This window comes from Lacerta agilis, chromosome 8, assembly GCF_009819535.1.
Source record: "Lacerta agilis isolate rLacAgi1 chromosome 8, rLacAgi1.pri, whole genome shotgun sequence".
NCBI classification, from domain to species: Eukaryota; Metazoa; Chordata; class Lepidosauria; order Squamata; family Lacertidae; genus Lacerta; species Lacerta agilis.
In genome coordinates this window covers 75,542,035-75,559,006 of record NC_046319.1, presented here as the reverse complement: position 1 = coordinate 75,559,006, position 16,972 = coordinate 75,542,035, and the positions used below count along the sequence as shown (strand labels likewise).

At 41.6% G+C, this 16,972-nt stretch overlaps 1 protein-coding gene across 1 annotated transcript; it reads left to right on the top strand.

Moving 5' to 3' along the window:
• Positions 1–1,255: 1,255 nt before the first annotated feature.
• LOC117051740 (galectin-8-like) lies at positions 1,256–12,138 on the top strand. The gene is made up of 7 exons (XM_033158378.1): positions 1,256–1,366; positions 3,503–3,597; positions 6,124–6,361; positions 8,378–8,497; positions 8,877–8,935; positions 9,719–9,722; positions 11,967–12,138. The coding sequence occupies exons 1-7, from the start codon at positions 1,364–1,366 to the stop codon at positions 12,018–12,020; spliced, it is 573 nt and encodes a 190-aa protein (XP_033014269.1). The 5' UTR covers positions 1,256–1,363; the 3' UTR covers positions 12,021–12,138.
• Positions 12,139–16,972: the final 4,834 nt, after the last annotated feature.

Below are 16,972 nucleotides of genomic sequence, written 5' to 3'. Positions count from 1 at the left end.
CTGACACCCACTCCCTCCCCCTCTACCATTATGCTGGGCTTCGTCTTTGAACTTGTTTTGAACTCTGGACTAACGGATGAACAAAGGCTCAATGCTTTGAGGCTGGAACTGCTTTATCGGAAAGTGAAAGTCTTGTGTGGGGGTTTGAAAAGAAATCTACTGCCCACAGAGGAGGCTTTTAAAATCTTTGATACTATGGAAGAAAGCCTTGTTAAGGAGCTGAGAGGGTTGTTGGAAGGATGGAAAGAAATGACAGGGCTACTCCGGGAAAAAGATTCGTTTTTTGGGGGTGGCAGCCCCAAGACGACGACAAGATTTGTTATATCCAGTCCCCGAGGTGTGAGCTCGGGGGCAAGGGACAAAGAATCAAGATATTTACAAGAAGAAAAGGAATGGTACAAAGAAACGGAGCAGCTGAAAGAAGATGAGATGGGTACCCTGAGGCTCGTTACAAGGAGTGTTCTGAACTGTGCCTGGATCTGTGGATATTTGGAAAAAGAAGACATTTGGAAGTTTGGTTCTGGCGTCACCAGGAGAAGGACAATGGACAGAGGGGGAGTGGGGTGAAGTATTAAGTAAAATCTAAAACAGTCTGTTATGGCATTTTGAAATTGGAGGGTGAATACTGTCAGCTATATTTAGTTTTATTTTTTGTTTGAATAAGAAAGGAGATATTTGAAGTTTCTATGTTATTAGCAGCAGTTTAAAGGACAGAGGAGATAGTGTAGATTTGATAAGAATGATTTACGAAGATTTATGATGATGTGTTATAAGTAAAGTCAATATAAGCCGACTGAGTTTATAGACTAAGATGATCAAGATTAAGATGAATGTTTTATTCTATATATATAATTGAGTTTAATTTTTAAAAGAAGAGGTTAAAAAGTAGATTATGGGTATAAAATCGAAGGTGAAAAGGCAGGGGAAGTCAACTGTCAAGATTAAGAAAAAGAAATTTTTTATGAGATGCTTAAATAAGAAGGAAAATCCTGGCAATGTATGTATTTGATTTATAACTGTATTAGTTTTGTATGTGTATAAATGTAGGTGTGGTTATGGGTGTATGTTGTCATAAGTAAAAAATGTCAATAAATTCTTATTAAAAAAAAAAAAGGAAATGTGGAGATCTATACTTAAGATTGGAAAAACCAAAAATTGAGAGAAACCAAAATGAACAGAACTGAACCTTGGCCTGAATCTTGCTCAAAATTCCTGAACCTTGGCCTGAATCCTGCTCAAAAGGAGCTGCCAGCATTGTGTCCCACCCCTTTCCTGAGGAAGGTCGATGTTTGTTAGATGAGGCTTTGCTTTCACTTTCACGCCAGGAGAACGTGAGAAGAAAAGCTGACGAACCAGCTCAAAGATGGTGAGTGGGGTGCAGAGAAAGTGCATGTCAGAGGGGGAAACCCTTTCTTCATGGGGGAGAGGGGTGGTGCTCCTGGCTTAGCCTTAACATGTGCTGTTGATCTCCAGCACTGAGCTGTTGCTTTATCATCATCAGGAAAAGCGACAGCATCTTTATTGATGTGTGACGCAGTTCACTCTCAAGGAAAGGATCGGCTCTTAACTGCCTCGTTTTATCTGGCACATCCCTTATTTAATGCCCCTTTCCTTAGCAGAGCACTGCCCCTGTTTTGCCTTGTGGGGAAATCATGTTGTTGACTTCTCAAAAGTTTTGTGAATCTGCGTAAGAGTTTCTTCAGGGTAGAATCTTCCTCTCCATCCCATGTTCCGTGACATCACCTACACGGTTAAAAGTTTGGCTACTCTGAAGTAAGTCCCATTGTTAATGGGGCTTGCGGGGTATGGGAAAGCAGCCTAAAGATGTTTGGGGAAAGTAGAAGAGCCTTTGATCTCAGGTAGTCAGGTGAGCAGAAGGCAGATTGAGATCTCTCAGGAGTTATTTGTCACAAATTGGCAAGAGTTTATGACTCCAGTTTTCTAACAATATCTTTTCTGACTGAAAAGTTTACCTGACCCCAAGTTAGGTTGCTGAAAAAGGACACAGGGGTTTGTGGGTGGAGAACCATGAGTGGGTTTTGGGCAAAAATACTTCTGATCTTGGTCCTGGTATCGATCATAAATTCCTTAGCCAAGAATGTGCTCTGAGGATTGCTTATGTTTTATGGATTCCCCCCTCTTTTATTATTTTTACTGTCTTAATTATGCCAATAAAGGATGAATGACTGAATATTAGTATATAAATGCAGTTTATACTAGCACAGAAGATGGGGGTAGACTCTCAAAACTTGAGCAGGGGTTCTGTGCAGTGTTCTCATCTCTACCCTGGGCCCTGGAAGGCCATGCTCTTAAAACAAATTCTTGTTTTAAACAATGGATACATAAAACTCTACCTTTAAAATACATTTGATAAACCTTTTCCCCGTCGAAGAATTTTGGGCATTCTGGCACTACCCCTTAGAGAGTTGTGATTCCTATCCTTTGGAACTCACTTCTCTGAATTTTGCAATGAAGCAAAATAATATGCACAAGAATACTGGGGTAATGCGGAAATAAAAACACACATATGAAAATAATATACAGAAACTTGTTGTATTAGGGGAAATCGATTTGCAAAAATATATGTATGAGGCGTGACTGCATACAAACGTGTTATACGGTATATTACAAGAAATTCACACCAAAATGCTGAGGTAGTTTTCATGGGGGCTTGGGGGAAAGAAACTGCACCTTATGTGGAAATGTGGAGAGCTATTCTTAGGATTGGGGAAATGAGAAATTGAGAGAAACCAAAATGGACAGACTGGCCCATCCCTCCCCTCCACAAGGATGTTCTCCCTATGGCCTGAACCTTGCTCAAAAGGAGCTGCCAGCATTGTGTCCCACCCTTTCCTGAGGAAGGTTGAAGTTTGATAGATGAAGCTTTGCTTTCACTTTCACGCCAGGTGAACGTGAGAAGAAAAGCTGACAAACCAGCTCAAAGATGGTGAGTGGGGTGTAGAGAAAGAGCATGTTAGAGGGGGAACGACCCTTTCTTCATGGGGGGGGGAGTGGTGGTGTTCCTGGCTCAGCCTTAACATGTGGTGTCTAAATTATGTCAATAAAGGATGATTGAATGTATATTAGTATACAAATGCAGTTTATACTAGCACAGAAGATGGGGGTAGACTCTCGAAACCTGAGCTGGGGCTCTGTGCAGTGTTGTCGTCTCCACCCAGGGTCCTTGAAGGCTATGCTCTTAAATTCTACCTTTAAAATACATTTGACACGCCTTTCCCCCCTCAAATAATTCTGGGCATTCTGGCATTATCCCTCAGAGAGTTATGATTCTCAGCAGCCCCTAACAAAGTACAATGAGGTGAGGAGAGAATGCGCTTCAAACGTGCTTTAAAAGTATAGCATGTATGCAGCCGATATGAACAGTTTCCATTAAAATGTGAGTTCTCTTCATGATGGTTGGGATGATTTTGAGGCTGAGTTTGAGGCTATTGGATCGAGAATTTGATTACCTTCTTTTTCCGCTTTCCTCCCCACTCCACAGAGTCTTCCCGTTGCTGCTGCTTGGACCATTGTTGAAGGCCTCAGTGAGGGAAAGAGATTTTTAATCCAAGGCTATGTCGGACCATACACGAAAAGGTTTGTCTAGCCTCCTGGTCGATTCCCTTTGTTTTTGTCCTGCCCCATCCATCTCTTCCTCTCAGACCTGGCCCTTCTTCCTCTGTGACCAAAATCATGGATGTGGGGTGATGTATGCAGTCTGTCAGGGTAGTGAAGCTGCCGTGTTCTGCTGTTGACTCTTCTTGAGTTCATTTAGGAATAATTTACTTCAGAGTTGTGTAGGCAAAAATAGTACTCCATAAATAAACGCTGATTGAAAATAATAATACAAAAAGTTTGAAAAGCTTTGTTGCTGATTTGAATGTGTTACTGTGGGGCTTATTTTGCCGCTTGATTTCGTTACCATTCGTTGTTGCAATAGACCACCACAGTAAAGACACAACAAACAAATCAAAGTATCAGAGAACTGTTGGAAGGGACCACGAGAGTCATCTAGTCTACCCCCTGCAATGCAGGAATATTTGTTCAATGTGAGGCTCGAACCCACAACCCTGAGATTAAGAGTCTCGTGGTCTACTGACTGAGCTAAATAATCATTTTGAGGTAGTCAACACACACACACACCCCTACAAACTAATAACACCCCCTTGCACTGTCAGTTTGCCTTTCTTGGTACAGAAAGTATTGATGTGATGTGTAGAGATCTTTCCTATTTTAATTAATTCAAGAGGATTCTGAAAACCTCTGTGTGTGAAAGAAACAAGCAAGAAGGTTCATGATGTTTGAGTTATACCTTCAGAGAAGCTAGTGCAGCTGGTTTAAACTGGTTCTCATATCTCTTTCTGTCAAGTCATGCTGACTATAAACGTAGAGCCAGAAGGAGCCTGGACTTCACTTTCTCTTTCTATCTCTCTTTTCCTTCTGGTGTGTTCTGTACATAGATAGTGTTAAGGTTTAGACTTATTATAAGTTATTGTAAGTTTAAGTTAAGTCTGCTGCAACTGGACTTCTTATGGAAAGTGCCAATCCTGAATGTATTGGATTTGTGACCATTATGCTCATTTGCCTTCAGCAGCAGTAAAGCTCTGCTGGATGAAATACAATTGCCTCTGGTCTGGTTTTTGGGAATCCTGCAATGTGTTTAAGTTTTTACTCTGCTAACTATACATCGGGGTTCTGCTCTGGATCAATATTAAATAGAATTCTATGGCATGCACATCACACACTGTAACTCTTCAATAAGCTATAAACTCTTCAATAAGCTATAACTCTTCAATATAACTCTTCAATAAGCTATAAGCTATATTACAATAGAACAGAAGCACACACACACCAAGTTTCTTGGAACCTGGCTTGCATTTTCTCAGTGGCCAGAGCAAATCTTGCAACTTGGATGTTAATGACTATGTCTTCCCCTGGAACTTTTTTTTTTTTTTAAACTGGTTTTGCGTTGTTATAGCTGAAAGCCAGTGAGCATCTTGTGAACATGCACCGAAAGTCCTGATTCAAGCTGCTCCCTCAGCTCTCTGTTTCGTCAAGCAAGGAACCAGGAATGGGGGATAAGGATCCGGGAACAAACTTCAGCCTGTTATTCATTGGAGGGTTAATTCAGAGAACTGGCAAGTGCATGCCTTGATAGAATTATATTCATGCTTAAAAGACTCGGTGAGGATAATCAATGGGCGTGCTATAGGTGCACAGAAACTTTGCTGTGGTGTGCCACTTCCTTTTGCTGAGTCCCAGTTGTGCTCCCTCAGGTCAGCCTTCATGACTCCTGCCCTTTCCAAACCTTGCCTTTCGCGCTTGCTCCATTCTCCCCTCCACTTGGCTTTTTCTCGTCTCTCCTTTTTTCTTTTTTTGGTTTGCATGTTTATTTATTTTTGTTTAAATAATACAGAAAAAACAAAAACAAAAAAGACTGAAAACAATCCAAAAACATTGAAAACAAATATTACATACTTATCATATAATACTCCCCCCACCCGCAGCTTCCCTCCGCCACAATTCGACTTCTTTGAATCTCTTATTTCCGCCTTTATCTTTGCATTCTCCAAATGTATCATTCTTTGTATTTCTTTTATCTCTTCTCTTTTCCAGTTCATAGATATACTTTACATTTTTATTCTAGGCATATTAGCATATTTCTTAGAACAATATTTTAACATATAATCTTTGCAACATTTCCATTCCTTTTTTAATTTTTGATTTGACTGGTATCTTATGATTGAGGTTAGCTTTACCAGTTCTAAATATTCATTTAATTTGCAAATCGACTCCTCTTTTGAGGGCAAGATTTGAGATTTCCATTTAGAAGCAATCACTACCCTGGCTGCTGTAGTTGCTTATAGAAAAATTACTTTTTCCTATTTGCGGTATATCTTTCCCTATCAAGCCTTGGAGATATGCCTCTGGTTTTTTTAGCAATTGGGATTGTCAACATTTTCTTTAATTCCTCATGTATTACTCCCCCAAATTTCTTAATCTCCTCACAACCCCACCCCATGTGTTTTGTTCCTGCTTCTTTGTCCACTTTTCAGTTCCTTTCCCTCTGCAATCGGCTGCTCTCTCCTTCCTCACAGTGCTTCTGCCCTTCTCACATTTCAGATTTGCAGTGAATTTCCTGTGCGCCAATGGCGACATCGCCTTCCACTTCAGTCCACGATTTGATACCATAAAGCCGGTGGTCGTGTGCAACACACAGATGAAAAGTGAAAAAACATTCTGGGAGCTCTTCAAGAGCAACGAACTCTTCTGCGGGGAAGAGGAAATTGCCTCCAGCACACCTTTCAAGCAGGACAATTCTTTTGAGATGACCATCAATGTTGAGAAGAGCTGCTATCAGGTGTGGTGGGATTGGGGTGGTGAGCCAGGTTACTCCATTTGATAGCAAGCAACCCGGAGTGTCAGCTGGAAAAGAAAAGGCTGAGGAGGAGAGGAAGACTCTCCTATATTCCTGGAACCAGAAATGTTTTAGGATTTAACCAATCCCCAGATGCAGCAGGGATTCAGTTGCTGAGACTGGCCAAGTCGTTAAGCAAACAAAGCAGGGATATGCACCATTAGCAGAGACTGTACCAGGCAGCAGAGGGATGGGGCCCCTTCTCCATCTCTGTGTCAGTTAGCAGAGTTGTGCTTAGGATCTCAGCTTACCTGATGTGAGCTAGGGGGAAAAGGTGTCAGTTTGTAAGAGGCAGCAGGCTGGAGAAAGGCAGGGATCAGAGCACACCATGTGGGCTGACAGCATGAATCCAGAATCGTGGCCATGAGAGAAGCAGGACTCATCATAGGCTCAGGTTGTATATATGTGTAAATAAACCATCTATTATAAAGACACCACAGTCTTCACTGTGCCACGTTCCCAAAAGGAAACACGAACCCTGATGGGACCCCTGGAGTCTCGCACTGGTGTGGAGATTGGGGTGGTGTGCAACAATGCTGGGTAAATAACTGAGGAGTTTTGCATTTTTATTTATTATTTGTTTTGTGGCATTTTTATTTATTATTTGTTTTGTGGCAATGGCCCAATGCAACAGTTTAAGCCATAAAATTTATATGCTGCTTGATTTTTTGGGGGAAAGCCTCAAAGCAGTTTATTTAAGGGTCTAGAACTAACCAGCCAATCAGAATTCAAGTTACCTCAGCATGGATTATGTCAGGGCTTGTCCACACGTAACTTGCCTCCACGCTTTCTAGGCACAGGTCCAGGCAGTATTTTGTTTGTCCCCCTCCCATGAAAAACCAGTGTTTTACCATTAATCAGAGCAAACTGCAACCCACAGATAACTCTATTGCTGTTTGCTCTGCTTCAGTGGTAAAGAGTGGTTTCCCCCAAGGGAAAACAGCAGGAGGAGGAGAAATGTGGGATAAGCCCTTAGTGTGAATGTGTAGGCCGGCAGTGAAGTGTGAGTGCGTCTCTGTGGGTAAAATATTATTTTATTCAGCACTGTGGGAGTGAAGCTACTGGCTTAAAAGAAAATAATAGGGCTAGTGAGCTTGCCTCACCACAACTCTGCCTCCCTACCTAGCCAAAATCTTGTTTCTGACTCACCCACACACTTTTCTCAGGCTTGGGCTAAACAAATGACTCCAGTTATTCTTAATTAAATTTCTCAGTTGCTTTATCTTGCTGAGGGCAACCCAAAGCATCTTACAACCGATCTTAACTTCTGAGCTATAAGCAGCTAAATATTCGCGTCTAAAAAGTGTGTCACCAACATGAAAAGTTTGGAAAGCTCTGAGGTAGAAGCTTAGCCCCCCCCCCCCCAGCTGAGGCTGTAAACCTCTGTAGCATGGGTGGGCAAACTAAGGCCCGGGGGCCGGATCCAGCCCAATCGCCTTCTAAATCTGGCCCGCGGAGGGTCCGGGAATCAGTGTGTTTTTGCAAGAGTAGAATGTGTGCCTTTATTTAAAATGCACCTCTGGGTTATTTCTGGGGCCTGCCTGGTGTTTTTACATGAGTAGAATGTGTGCTTTTATTTAAAATGCATCTCTGGGTTATTTGTGGGGCATTGGAATTCATTCATTTCACACCCCCCCCCCAAAAAAAATCTAGTCCGGCCCCCCCACAAGGTCTGAGGGACAGTGGACCGGCCCCCTGATGAAAAGGTTTGCTGACCCCTCTTGTAAGCTGCGCTGATGATCTAAATGGCAGAAAGGAAGGGCAAAAACAAGTTAAATTTGGTAAATAGAAAACATTTACTCTGGAATAAGCTTTGGTGAAATAGCTGACAGTCAGGTATGCCCCACGAGAACTTACATTGTATTAAGCCTGGTAGTCTTTAAAACACCTGAAGCCTTCTTCTTGTACCTGCCAGCTGGTAATTGAACGAGGGACTGCTTGTTGCATTTTTTCCTGTAGGTATATGTCAATGGAAATCACTTTTTGGATTACAAACACCGTATTCCCCCCAAAAGAATCCAGACCTTGGAGATCAAAGGTGATGTCTCAGTGAACCGCTTTGAATTTTCTGAGACTAAAGTGAGTTGGTTTTTCTCCTCTTTTGTCCTTAGCTTAAATTTGCCAGCGTGGTTTATGGGGCATCTAACCTGGGAAACAGCCATTTGTCAAAGAAATAATTTGAGGAGGCCCTCACCTTTTTACCTGCAAAATTCTGGACAGGATATTAATGATTTCTGGGAGAATGCCTGATTTCTGTTTTTAAATGATTCAGCATAGAGTTGGAAAAGATGGATGAGACTACATAGCAGTTTCAGGTCTCTGAGGATGAAAAGTTGAAACAAGAAAACTGTTATGATGCAAGTGGGCTGGATTTCTAAAGCTTAGTCCCCACTATCTGAAGCCATGCACTTTTCAACATCTGCTCTCATCCCCTGGTATCTATATCTTTGTGTTACAGGCTCCACCCCCTTACAGCCCTCCTGATTCCGGTGAGTCGGTGGCACCACATATGACAAAGTAAGTCAGCCCCCTGTGTTTATATGCAATTCTTTCCCAATAATGGATGGAGCTGGTAATGATTTTTCAGTAAGTTCAATTCTGCACATCAGTTTATAATGAAGATTCATTAGCAGTTTAATTGATTCTCATGAAGATTCATTAGCAGTTTAATTGAAGTTACAGGTAGGTAGCCGTGTTGGTCTGCCATAGTCAAAATAAAATAAAAAATTCCTTCCAGTAGCACCTTAGAGACCAACTAAGTTTGTTCTTGGTATGAGCTTTTGTGTGCATGCACACTTCTTCAGATACACTGAAACGGAAGTCAACAGACCCTTAAATATAGTGAAGGAGTGGGGAGGGGTATTACTAGGAAGGGTGGTGGGGATAGGTGTGGAAAACCTGTTGACAACTGTTAACGACTGCAATTTTTACAGGGTCTTACAGGGAAAGGCAAGGGGTGAGATGGCTGAAGATAGCTTTGTCATGTATAATGAGATAAGAAATGAAACCTGGTCTGAACAAAGACATTGGATTCTTATCTCATTATACATGACAAAACTGCCCGGGCCCCCCCTCCACCCCCCCTTGCTACGCCCCTGCCCCTGCCCCTGCCTTCCATCTTAATACAGCCTGCAGACCTTTGGGCTTTACCAGGGACGTAGCTAGGGAATTTGGTACCCGGGGGCAAAGAAATTTTTGTCACCCCCCCCATTGAAATTATTAAAAGAAGGAACAATAATATACAGTTAAAAATGTTATTTTCTGGTTTATTTACCTACATTGGTTTATTTACATTGTGAGCAGGGGGAATGAAGGCAGGCAAGGGAGATTCCTCAAACCCTGCCTTGCTTCTCCGGCAGGGGAAGGCACCTGAAGGTGGTAGGGGAAGAGGGCTATTTGGTGACCCCTGCAATGAATTACCCTAGAGGGATATGGGTGTTTCCCCCAAATGTTGGCACTGGACTCCTGCACTGCAGAGGGTTGGGCTGGATGACCCTTGGGGGTCCCACACAACACTACAATTCTGTGGCTCAAAGCATATTTTTTGGTTCCCTGGGCCTGCCCCATGGGGAACCCCACTTTTGGCCCTAGGTGGGAACCTGCAGCACCCCTGTGGAGTTTTATTTATTGCACACACACACAAACATGCACAAAACCAAACAAACCTGAGAGCAATTGGTGAAGAGAGTCAGTCAATAAATCTATTGGTAAAAGCAACTCATCAGAACAATCAAAGAATAAAGCCAGCAATAAACTAAAAAAAAGATTAAGACATTGGCTTTCTAAGCATCTGGTCAGGCCTTAGAATCACAGAGTTGGAAGGGACCCCGAGGATCATCTAGTCCAACCCCCTGCAATGCAGGAATAGGCAACTATGCCATACAGGGATGGAACCTGCAACCTTGGCGTTATCAGCACCATGGTCCAAGTCCAACCAGGCAGGCACACATTACCTCCACAGTCTTCGGCTGCTGGAAGGCTCAGGGGAAAGTGAAAGGGATGTGAGGATCGCTTGCTCGGCCATCGATTTGTTATTCCTGCAGCAGGAATAACAAATCGCCAGCCGAGCAAATGCTCCTTGCTCTGCACGGCACGGCCTAATTTTTTTTATAAAAAAAGTAAAAAAAATTTTTTAAAGCCCCCGGTGTGTCGCCCAAGCAGGGGTGCTGCCCGGGGCCCCCCGCCCCCCCGCCCCTCCCCTGCGACGCCCCTGGGCTTTACCATGATGTCCAAAGGCATATTTCCCCCTAAAAGGTCACTGCCTCTGCTGGCTAACAAAAGTTTAGGATTTTGGGGGTTTGTTCAGAGCACTTATCCTTTAAAAAACAAAACGAAAAACACTTTGCTTTTACTAAAGTTTTAATGACCTATGTATTGAGCACTGCAATGACAATAAGCAGTCATCCCAGCCTCCTCTTGGTTGGGCAAGCTTTGGCCATGTTTCCTTTATGGCAGTCTTCCACAAGCCCACCTAGGTTGGTGATAACCTGGCATTGACTTCATTCTGTGCTTTTATTTTCTTTTGTCTCTGCCACTCAGCAGGAAGAGAAGTGTGCTCCAGAATCCAAAATGCAGACTGAATTGATTGAGCCAAATACTAAAAATCTTTCCAGAATGTATAAGTTATTGCTTGAATGGCATACTAAGAATGAAATGGTAAAATCAACAATGATAGATTGGGCAAAGGATGTGGGGCACAACATCATGTTGGAAGATTGGGAAAAATTGTGGAAAACAGGTATAAAATTTTCAGCATGTAACTTGCTTAAAGAGAATATTATGAAGATGATGTATAGGTGGTATTTGACCTCGGTGAAATTATCAAAAATGTATCATGGACAAAGTAACAAGTGCTGGAAATGTAAACAATCAGAAGGAACCTTCTTCCATATGTGGTGGTTGTGCCGAAAGGTAAAAGACTTCTTGGAAAAGATTTATAATGAAATGAAAAAAGTGTTGAAAAACACATTTAAAAAGAAACCAGAAGCCTTTTTACTGGGCATCCTAGGCCAAGAAATCCCTAAATGTGATGGAACTCTATTTATGTATGCCACAACAGCAGCTAGAATTTAAACAGCTAAAAACTGGAAGACAGAAGAATTACCAACGATTGAAGAATGGCAGATGAAAATGACGGACTATATGGAGCTCGCTGAGATGACCAGGAAACTTTGTGACCAGAGGGATGACGCAGTGGAAGAAGATTGGAAGAAATTTAAATTGTATTAAAAAAATTATTGTATGATCAAGAATTAGATATAACTAGGAGGAAAGCTAGACTGTAGACGTAGAGTAAGGTTAAGTGTTTAAGACAGATGAATATAAGTTAAGAAAAATAGTTAAGATTGAATATTTAGGTAAGTTTTATAGTAAATATGATTTGGTAAGATGTTTAGAAATTACTAAAGATGATAGACAAGGAATGCGGGAAGAGGAGATAGGAGGAAGTCTATTACAATGTGAGGAATAAATATTAGGTATATAAATGTGTATCTGTGTATTTTTTTATGTGTTAAAAACTTTCAATAAATATAATTTTTTTTAAAAAAAGAGAAGTGTGCCCCAGAAGCAAAGTCAACCAAATAGTGAAGACCCAAGATGAGCCTGCATGATGATCCTTTGAAAAACGGAAGCCCTGGCTGGTTGGGTGCTCTTTTCCTGACCTCACTGAGGATAGAGTTCAGCTGTTACGTGCAGAATGAAGCAAAATTAAGTAGTGTCAACAGTGCCCTTCAGTTCTCTATATTGGACAAACAGGCCAAACCCTACGCCAAAGGATAAATGGACATAAATCTGATATCAGGAATCACTAGACAGAGAAACCAGTAGGAGAACACTCCAGTCTCCCAGGACATTCTATACAAGATCTCAAAGTAGCTATCTTACTGCAAAGGAATTTCAGAAATAGACTGGAAAGAGAAGTTGCTGAATTGCAACTAATTACAAAACTTAAAACCATGGAGAAACCTGGTCTGAACAAAGACATTAGATTCTTATCTCATTATACACGAGAAAGCTATCTTTAGCCATCTCATCCCTTGCCTTTCCCTGTAAGACCAATTGCAGTCGTCAACAGGTTTTCCACACCTATCAGCCATTCACCCATTCCCACCACCCTTCTGAGTAATAGCCCTCCCCACTCTCTCACTATATGTAAGGGTCTGTTGACTTCTGTTTCAGCGTATCTGAAGAAGTGTGCATGCACAGTGCACACGAAAGCTCATACCAAGAACAAACTCAGTTGGTCTCTAAGGTGCTACTGGAAGGATTTTTTTTTATTTTATTTTTTTTTTTTTATCATCCATAGCTGTCAACTTTCCCCTTTTCTTGTGAGGAATCCTATTCGGAATAAGGGAATTTCCCTTTAAAAAAGGGAAAAGTTGACAGCTATTATCATCTGAAGGGCATATTGTTGGCTTCTCCTGGTTTAAATAGTAGGTGGTAGGTGGCAAAGGGAGCCTACCAGAACCTGAATTCTCAGCACCTACTTTTCTCTCACACTGCAAGCAAAAATGCAGAGTGGCTTCTTGCTTTATGCTTCTTTTGCCCAGCAGAGTGTGCTGCACCATTCACCATGTGAACAAATTTCAATGTTTCTATTATTTTTGAATGCTTTTTTAACATCTGAACACACCCACAAGATATGCCAACCTTAAAAGACACAAGGAGTTGTCAACTAATGGAGCATATGCTCACAATTTATCTCCCAAGAAGTTTGTGTTGAAGTTCAAATGGCCTTTCAAACCTTTTTCCTCATGGCAGTCACCTCACTTCTATGTTTAACCACAGAGTTTTGTGTTCAGAACCCGATTCTTTGCAGAGAGCTTCTGGCGAGAGCACTAGTTTCGACGAAAATAACAATTTTCCTAGGATAGAATGCAGGACTTCACTCGTGTGTTTGGAAGTTTATGATTTTTGTGGAGAGGAAAGCAATGGATCAGAGTTGCTTTGTGAACAGATTGTATCTGGCTATTCTTCCTTCCTGTCGCATATGGAACAAAGTTTCCCTGCTCTTCAAAAACTGGTTGTCCACAGGTTTGTTTGTTTTTGAAAATAATTTAAAAATGGCTTGTTTTCAAAACTGGCATGCGTTGTTTCTAAATGAATGAATGAACAGCTTTGATGGTTGCAATTTTTCATTTGCTAGCATCTCACCACCCTTCACATGCAAATATATTGACATGCTATTTTTTTCAATACGTGAAACCATATTTCATGTATTGTTGGTCAGACTTTCAGTAGTCGTGTTCTGTCTTTGCTTTCTGGGGTTTTTCACAGGATCATCTTCTGTGTCTTCTACTGCTTTCTTTTACTTTCAAAACCTATTTTCCTTTTCTGTCACCTGCCTTTAACTCTCCTACCTTATTGCACTTTTTGTCCTCTGTCACCTGCCTTGGTTTTGTTTTCCTTCTTTCTCTTTGCCTCCTTGCCCTTTCTCTGTACTTTTTCTGCTGCCACTCTGAACCTCATGTCACCTTCTTTCCAAATCCTTTATCAACAGTGGCCTGCATGCTGCCTTTCCCCCTCTGCTGGCATCTTCTTCCACCTTCTCACTCATTTCAATACTTTCTTTCTCTCATGTTCTTCTTTCTTTCACCAGGTCTATTTACCAGTTGCAGCCTCTGGGACATGGGTAGGCAAACTAAGGCCTGGGGGCCAGATCTGGCCCAATCGCCTTCTAAATCCGGCCTGGGAATCAGCGTATTTTTACATAAGTAGAATGTGCTTTTATTTAAAATGCATCTCTGGGTTATTGGTGGGGCATAGGAATTCATTTATTTATTTTTCCCTTCAAAATATAGTCCAGCCCCCCCACAAGGTCTGAGGGACAGTGGACTGGCCCCCTGCTGAAAACATTTGCTGACCCCTGCTGTGGGAAGCTTGTGACCAGGAGCTTGCAAACAGAGGGTTGGGGGGGGGGTTGTGAAGGATTGGCGGAGGAAACAAAAGAGAGTGATCTTGTGTCTTTTGGATTTAAGGTAATAAGAGATTGCAGGCATTAATTAACTAATTTTAACTAATAAGAATTCAAAAGAAACTTTCAAAGGTAAAGAATGCCTAAGCACTTTAAGAAAGATTTAGCAAAGAGGGGCCCCAAATTCTTTGTTGTGGGACTATATAGATCACAATCCACACCATTCTAAAAAGGGAAGTCCAAAACATCTATTGGACCAGAAAGAGTCCAGATGTGCTAGCCACATGGGTGGTGCTTGTCCACTTCCTCCTAGCCAAGGAGAAGTTGTGAAGTACCAAAGATCTTCAAATCATTGAGATCTCTCTCTGAAGAGAGAACTGAGAATGAAAATGGAGAAGTCACCACTCACCCAAATAACAATTGTTCGAGCGCCTTTTTAGTAACATATGTAAATGCCTCCATATCATGCATTTGATGATTCCCCCCACCCCCCGCACACGAGCTTTGGATATAGAATAGGGCTCCAAAGGCATCAATGTGCAGCTATTCAGCTGCCCTTTCTCCCCGGATTTCAGAGGGCATGCCATACCTTTCCTCAGAAGGCAGGAACGGTCCGCCAACTTTTGGTTGCCCCAGAAGGGGGCAGGCAGCCTCTCATCATGACTCCAGACATCTCAAAGGAGATTTACTGTAGGTCCTAGACAGAGCTCTGGAGATATCCAACTTCTGGAGTTACAGAGAAAACAACAGGAAAATAATAATAGAATAATTTATTGTTCATCTAATTTCCTGCTTCCCACTTCCCTTTCCTGGGTGATTTAGGAATGACAAGGGAGACACCATATAAGGAGGACAAAGACCCTTCTTTTGCCACCACAGCACCCTCATTGCAGCCACATCTAGTGGAGTGCTAGACAGGGGGGAAGCAGATGGGTCTCCTCATTCTTGCCCTGCAATTAGATTATTCACTCTAAGCATATTTTGGGGGGAAATGTAGCAAACAATCAATATCAAACGAATGAGTGAAGGCCAGTGAAATCTCACCAGTTCTTTGACACAGAAAATCTTGGTTTCAGCACCATTTTACCATTTTTCTGTATGTGGGCTGCAATGTGATGTGGCAAGATTCATCAAGATTAAAAAGCACTGGCTGTGATTCTTGCACCCCCATGTTTCTTTATGTTATGATTATGGACAGGGATGAGTGAAGCTGTCAACTTCCGTTTCTCTCAGTTTATCATTTGTCCTCATTTCCACATCTGTTTGTGGGGGGAAAGGTCCTCATGATGATCCACCAGCATTTTAGTGTGAATTCCTCCTAATATACACATTTTGTACGTAATTTTGCCTGAGATACACATTTCAGCAAAACAATTTGCTGTAATATTTTGCCCGTTGCTATGGTACCTTCACTAGTATATGTACACCTCACCTTGGAATGTGCAGTACTGTAAACGTTGGAGAACTGCAAAATTCAGGGAAGTGTGAATTTCAAAGTACGGGTGTGTTCCAGTTTGCACGTTGTCTCAGAATGGGCAAATTAGAAAAGTTCATCTTTAAATGCAAGCCAAATCAAACGCCCCTACTCGAAACTGAACTCAAAGTAAAACGAAAAAACCCACACAGGTAAAACACCAGAAAGTTGCCAACTCTTGCGTGGTTGAAAGAGAAGTAGAGTTGTATCATGAAGATGATGTACAGATGGTATTTAACACCTGTTAAATTGGCAAAAATGTATCATGGACAAAGCAACAAATGCTGGAAATGTAAACAAACTGAAGGTACCTTCTTCCATATGTGGTGGACATGCCCTAAGGTAAGGGACTTCTGGGAAAAGATATAATGAAATGAAAAAAGTGTTGAAAAACACATTTAAGAAAAAACCAGAAGCCTTCTTACTGGGCATCCTAGGCCAAGATATTCCTAAATGTGACAGAACTTTGTTTTTGTATGCCACAACCGGCTAGAATTTTGATAGCTAAGAACTGGAAGACAGAAGAATTACCATTGATAGAAGAATGGCAATTGAAAATGATGGACTATATGGAACTCGCAGAAATGACCGGGAAACTCCGTGACCAGAGGGACGACGCAGTGGAAAAAGAATGGAAGAATTTTAAATTATACTTAAAAAATCATGGTATGATTGAAAGTTAGATATAACTGGAGAATAAGTTAGGTTGTAGAATAGAAGACAGGTGAATAAGTTATAGGATGATAAGAATTAAGATAAGATGATAAGATTAATTAATTAGGCAATGTTAATAGGTTAATAGGTATAGAAGAATTAATGATTTTTAGTGATCATAATGTGGACTAAGATTGTTATGAATGTATGAAGTTACGAAAAGATAATTTGACAAGGGACGCAGGAGGAGGAGGCAGGAGGAAGTCCCACTATGATGTGAGGAAAGAATAATAGTTATAAGAAATGTGTATGTTGTTGTGTTTGTCCATGGAGTTTTCTTGGCAGGGATACTGGAGTGGCTTGCCAGTTCCTACTCCAGGTGGATCACGTTTGGTCCAAACTCTCCACTATGACCTGCTCACTGGAAGGACAGATCCTGAAGTTGAGGCTCCAGTACTTTGGCCACCTCATGAGAAGAGAAGACTCCCTGGAAAAGACCCTGATGTTGGGA

Coding starts and splice junctions, on each gene's coding strand:
- LOC117051740 (XM_033158378.1), top strand. Junction 6,362..8,377: donor TTGAGAAGAGCTGCTATCAG/GTGTGGTGGGAT, acceptor TTTTTCCTGTAG/GTATATGTCAATGGAAATCA. Junction 8,498..8,876: donor TTGAATTTTCTGAGACTAAA/GTGAGTTGGTTT, acceptor TTTGTGTTACAG/GCTCCACCCCCTTACAGCCC.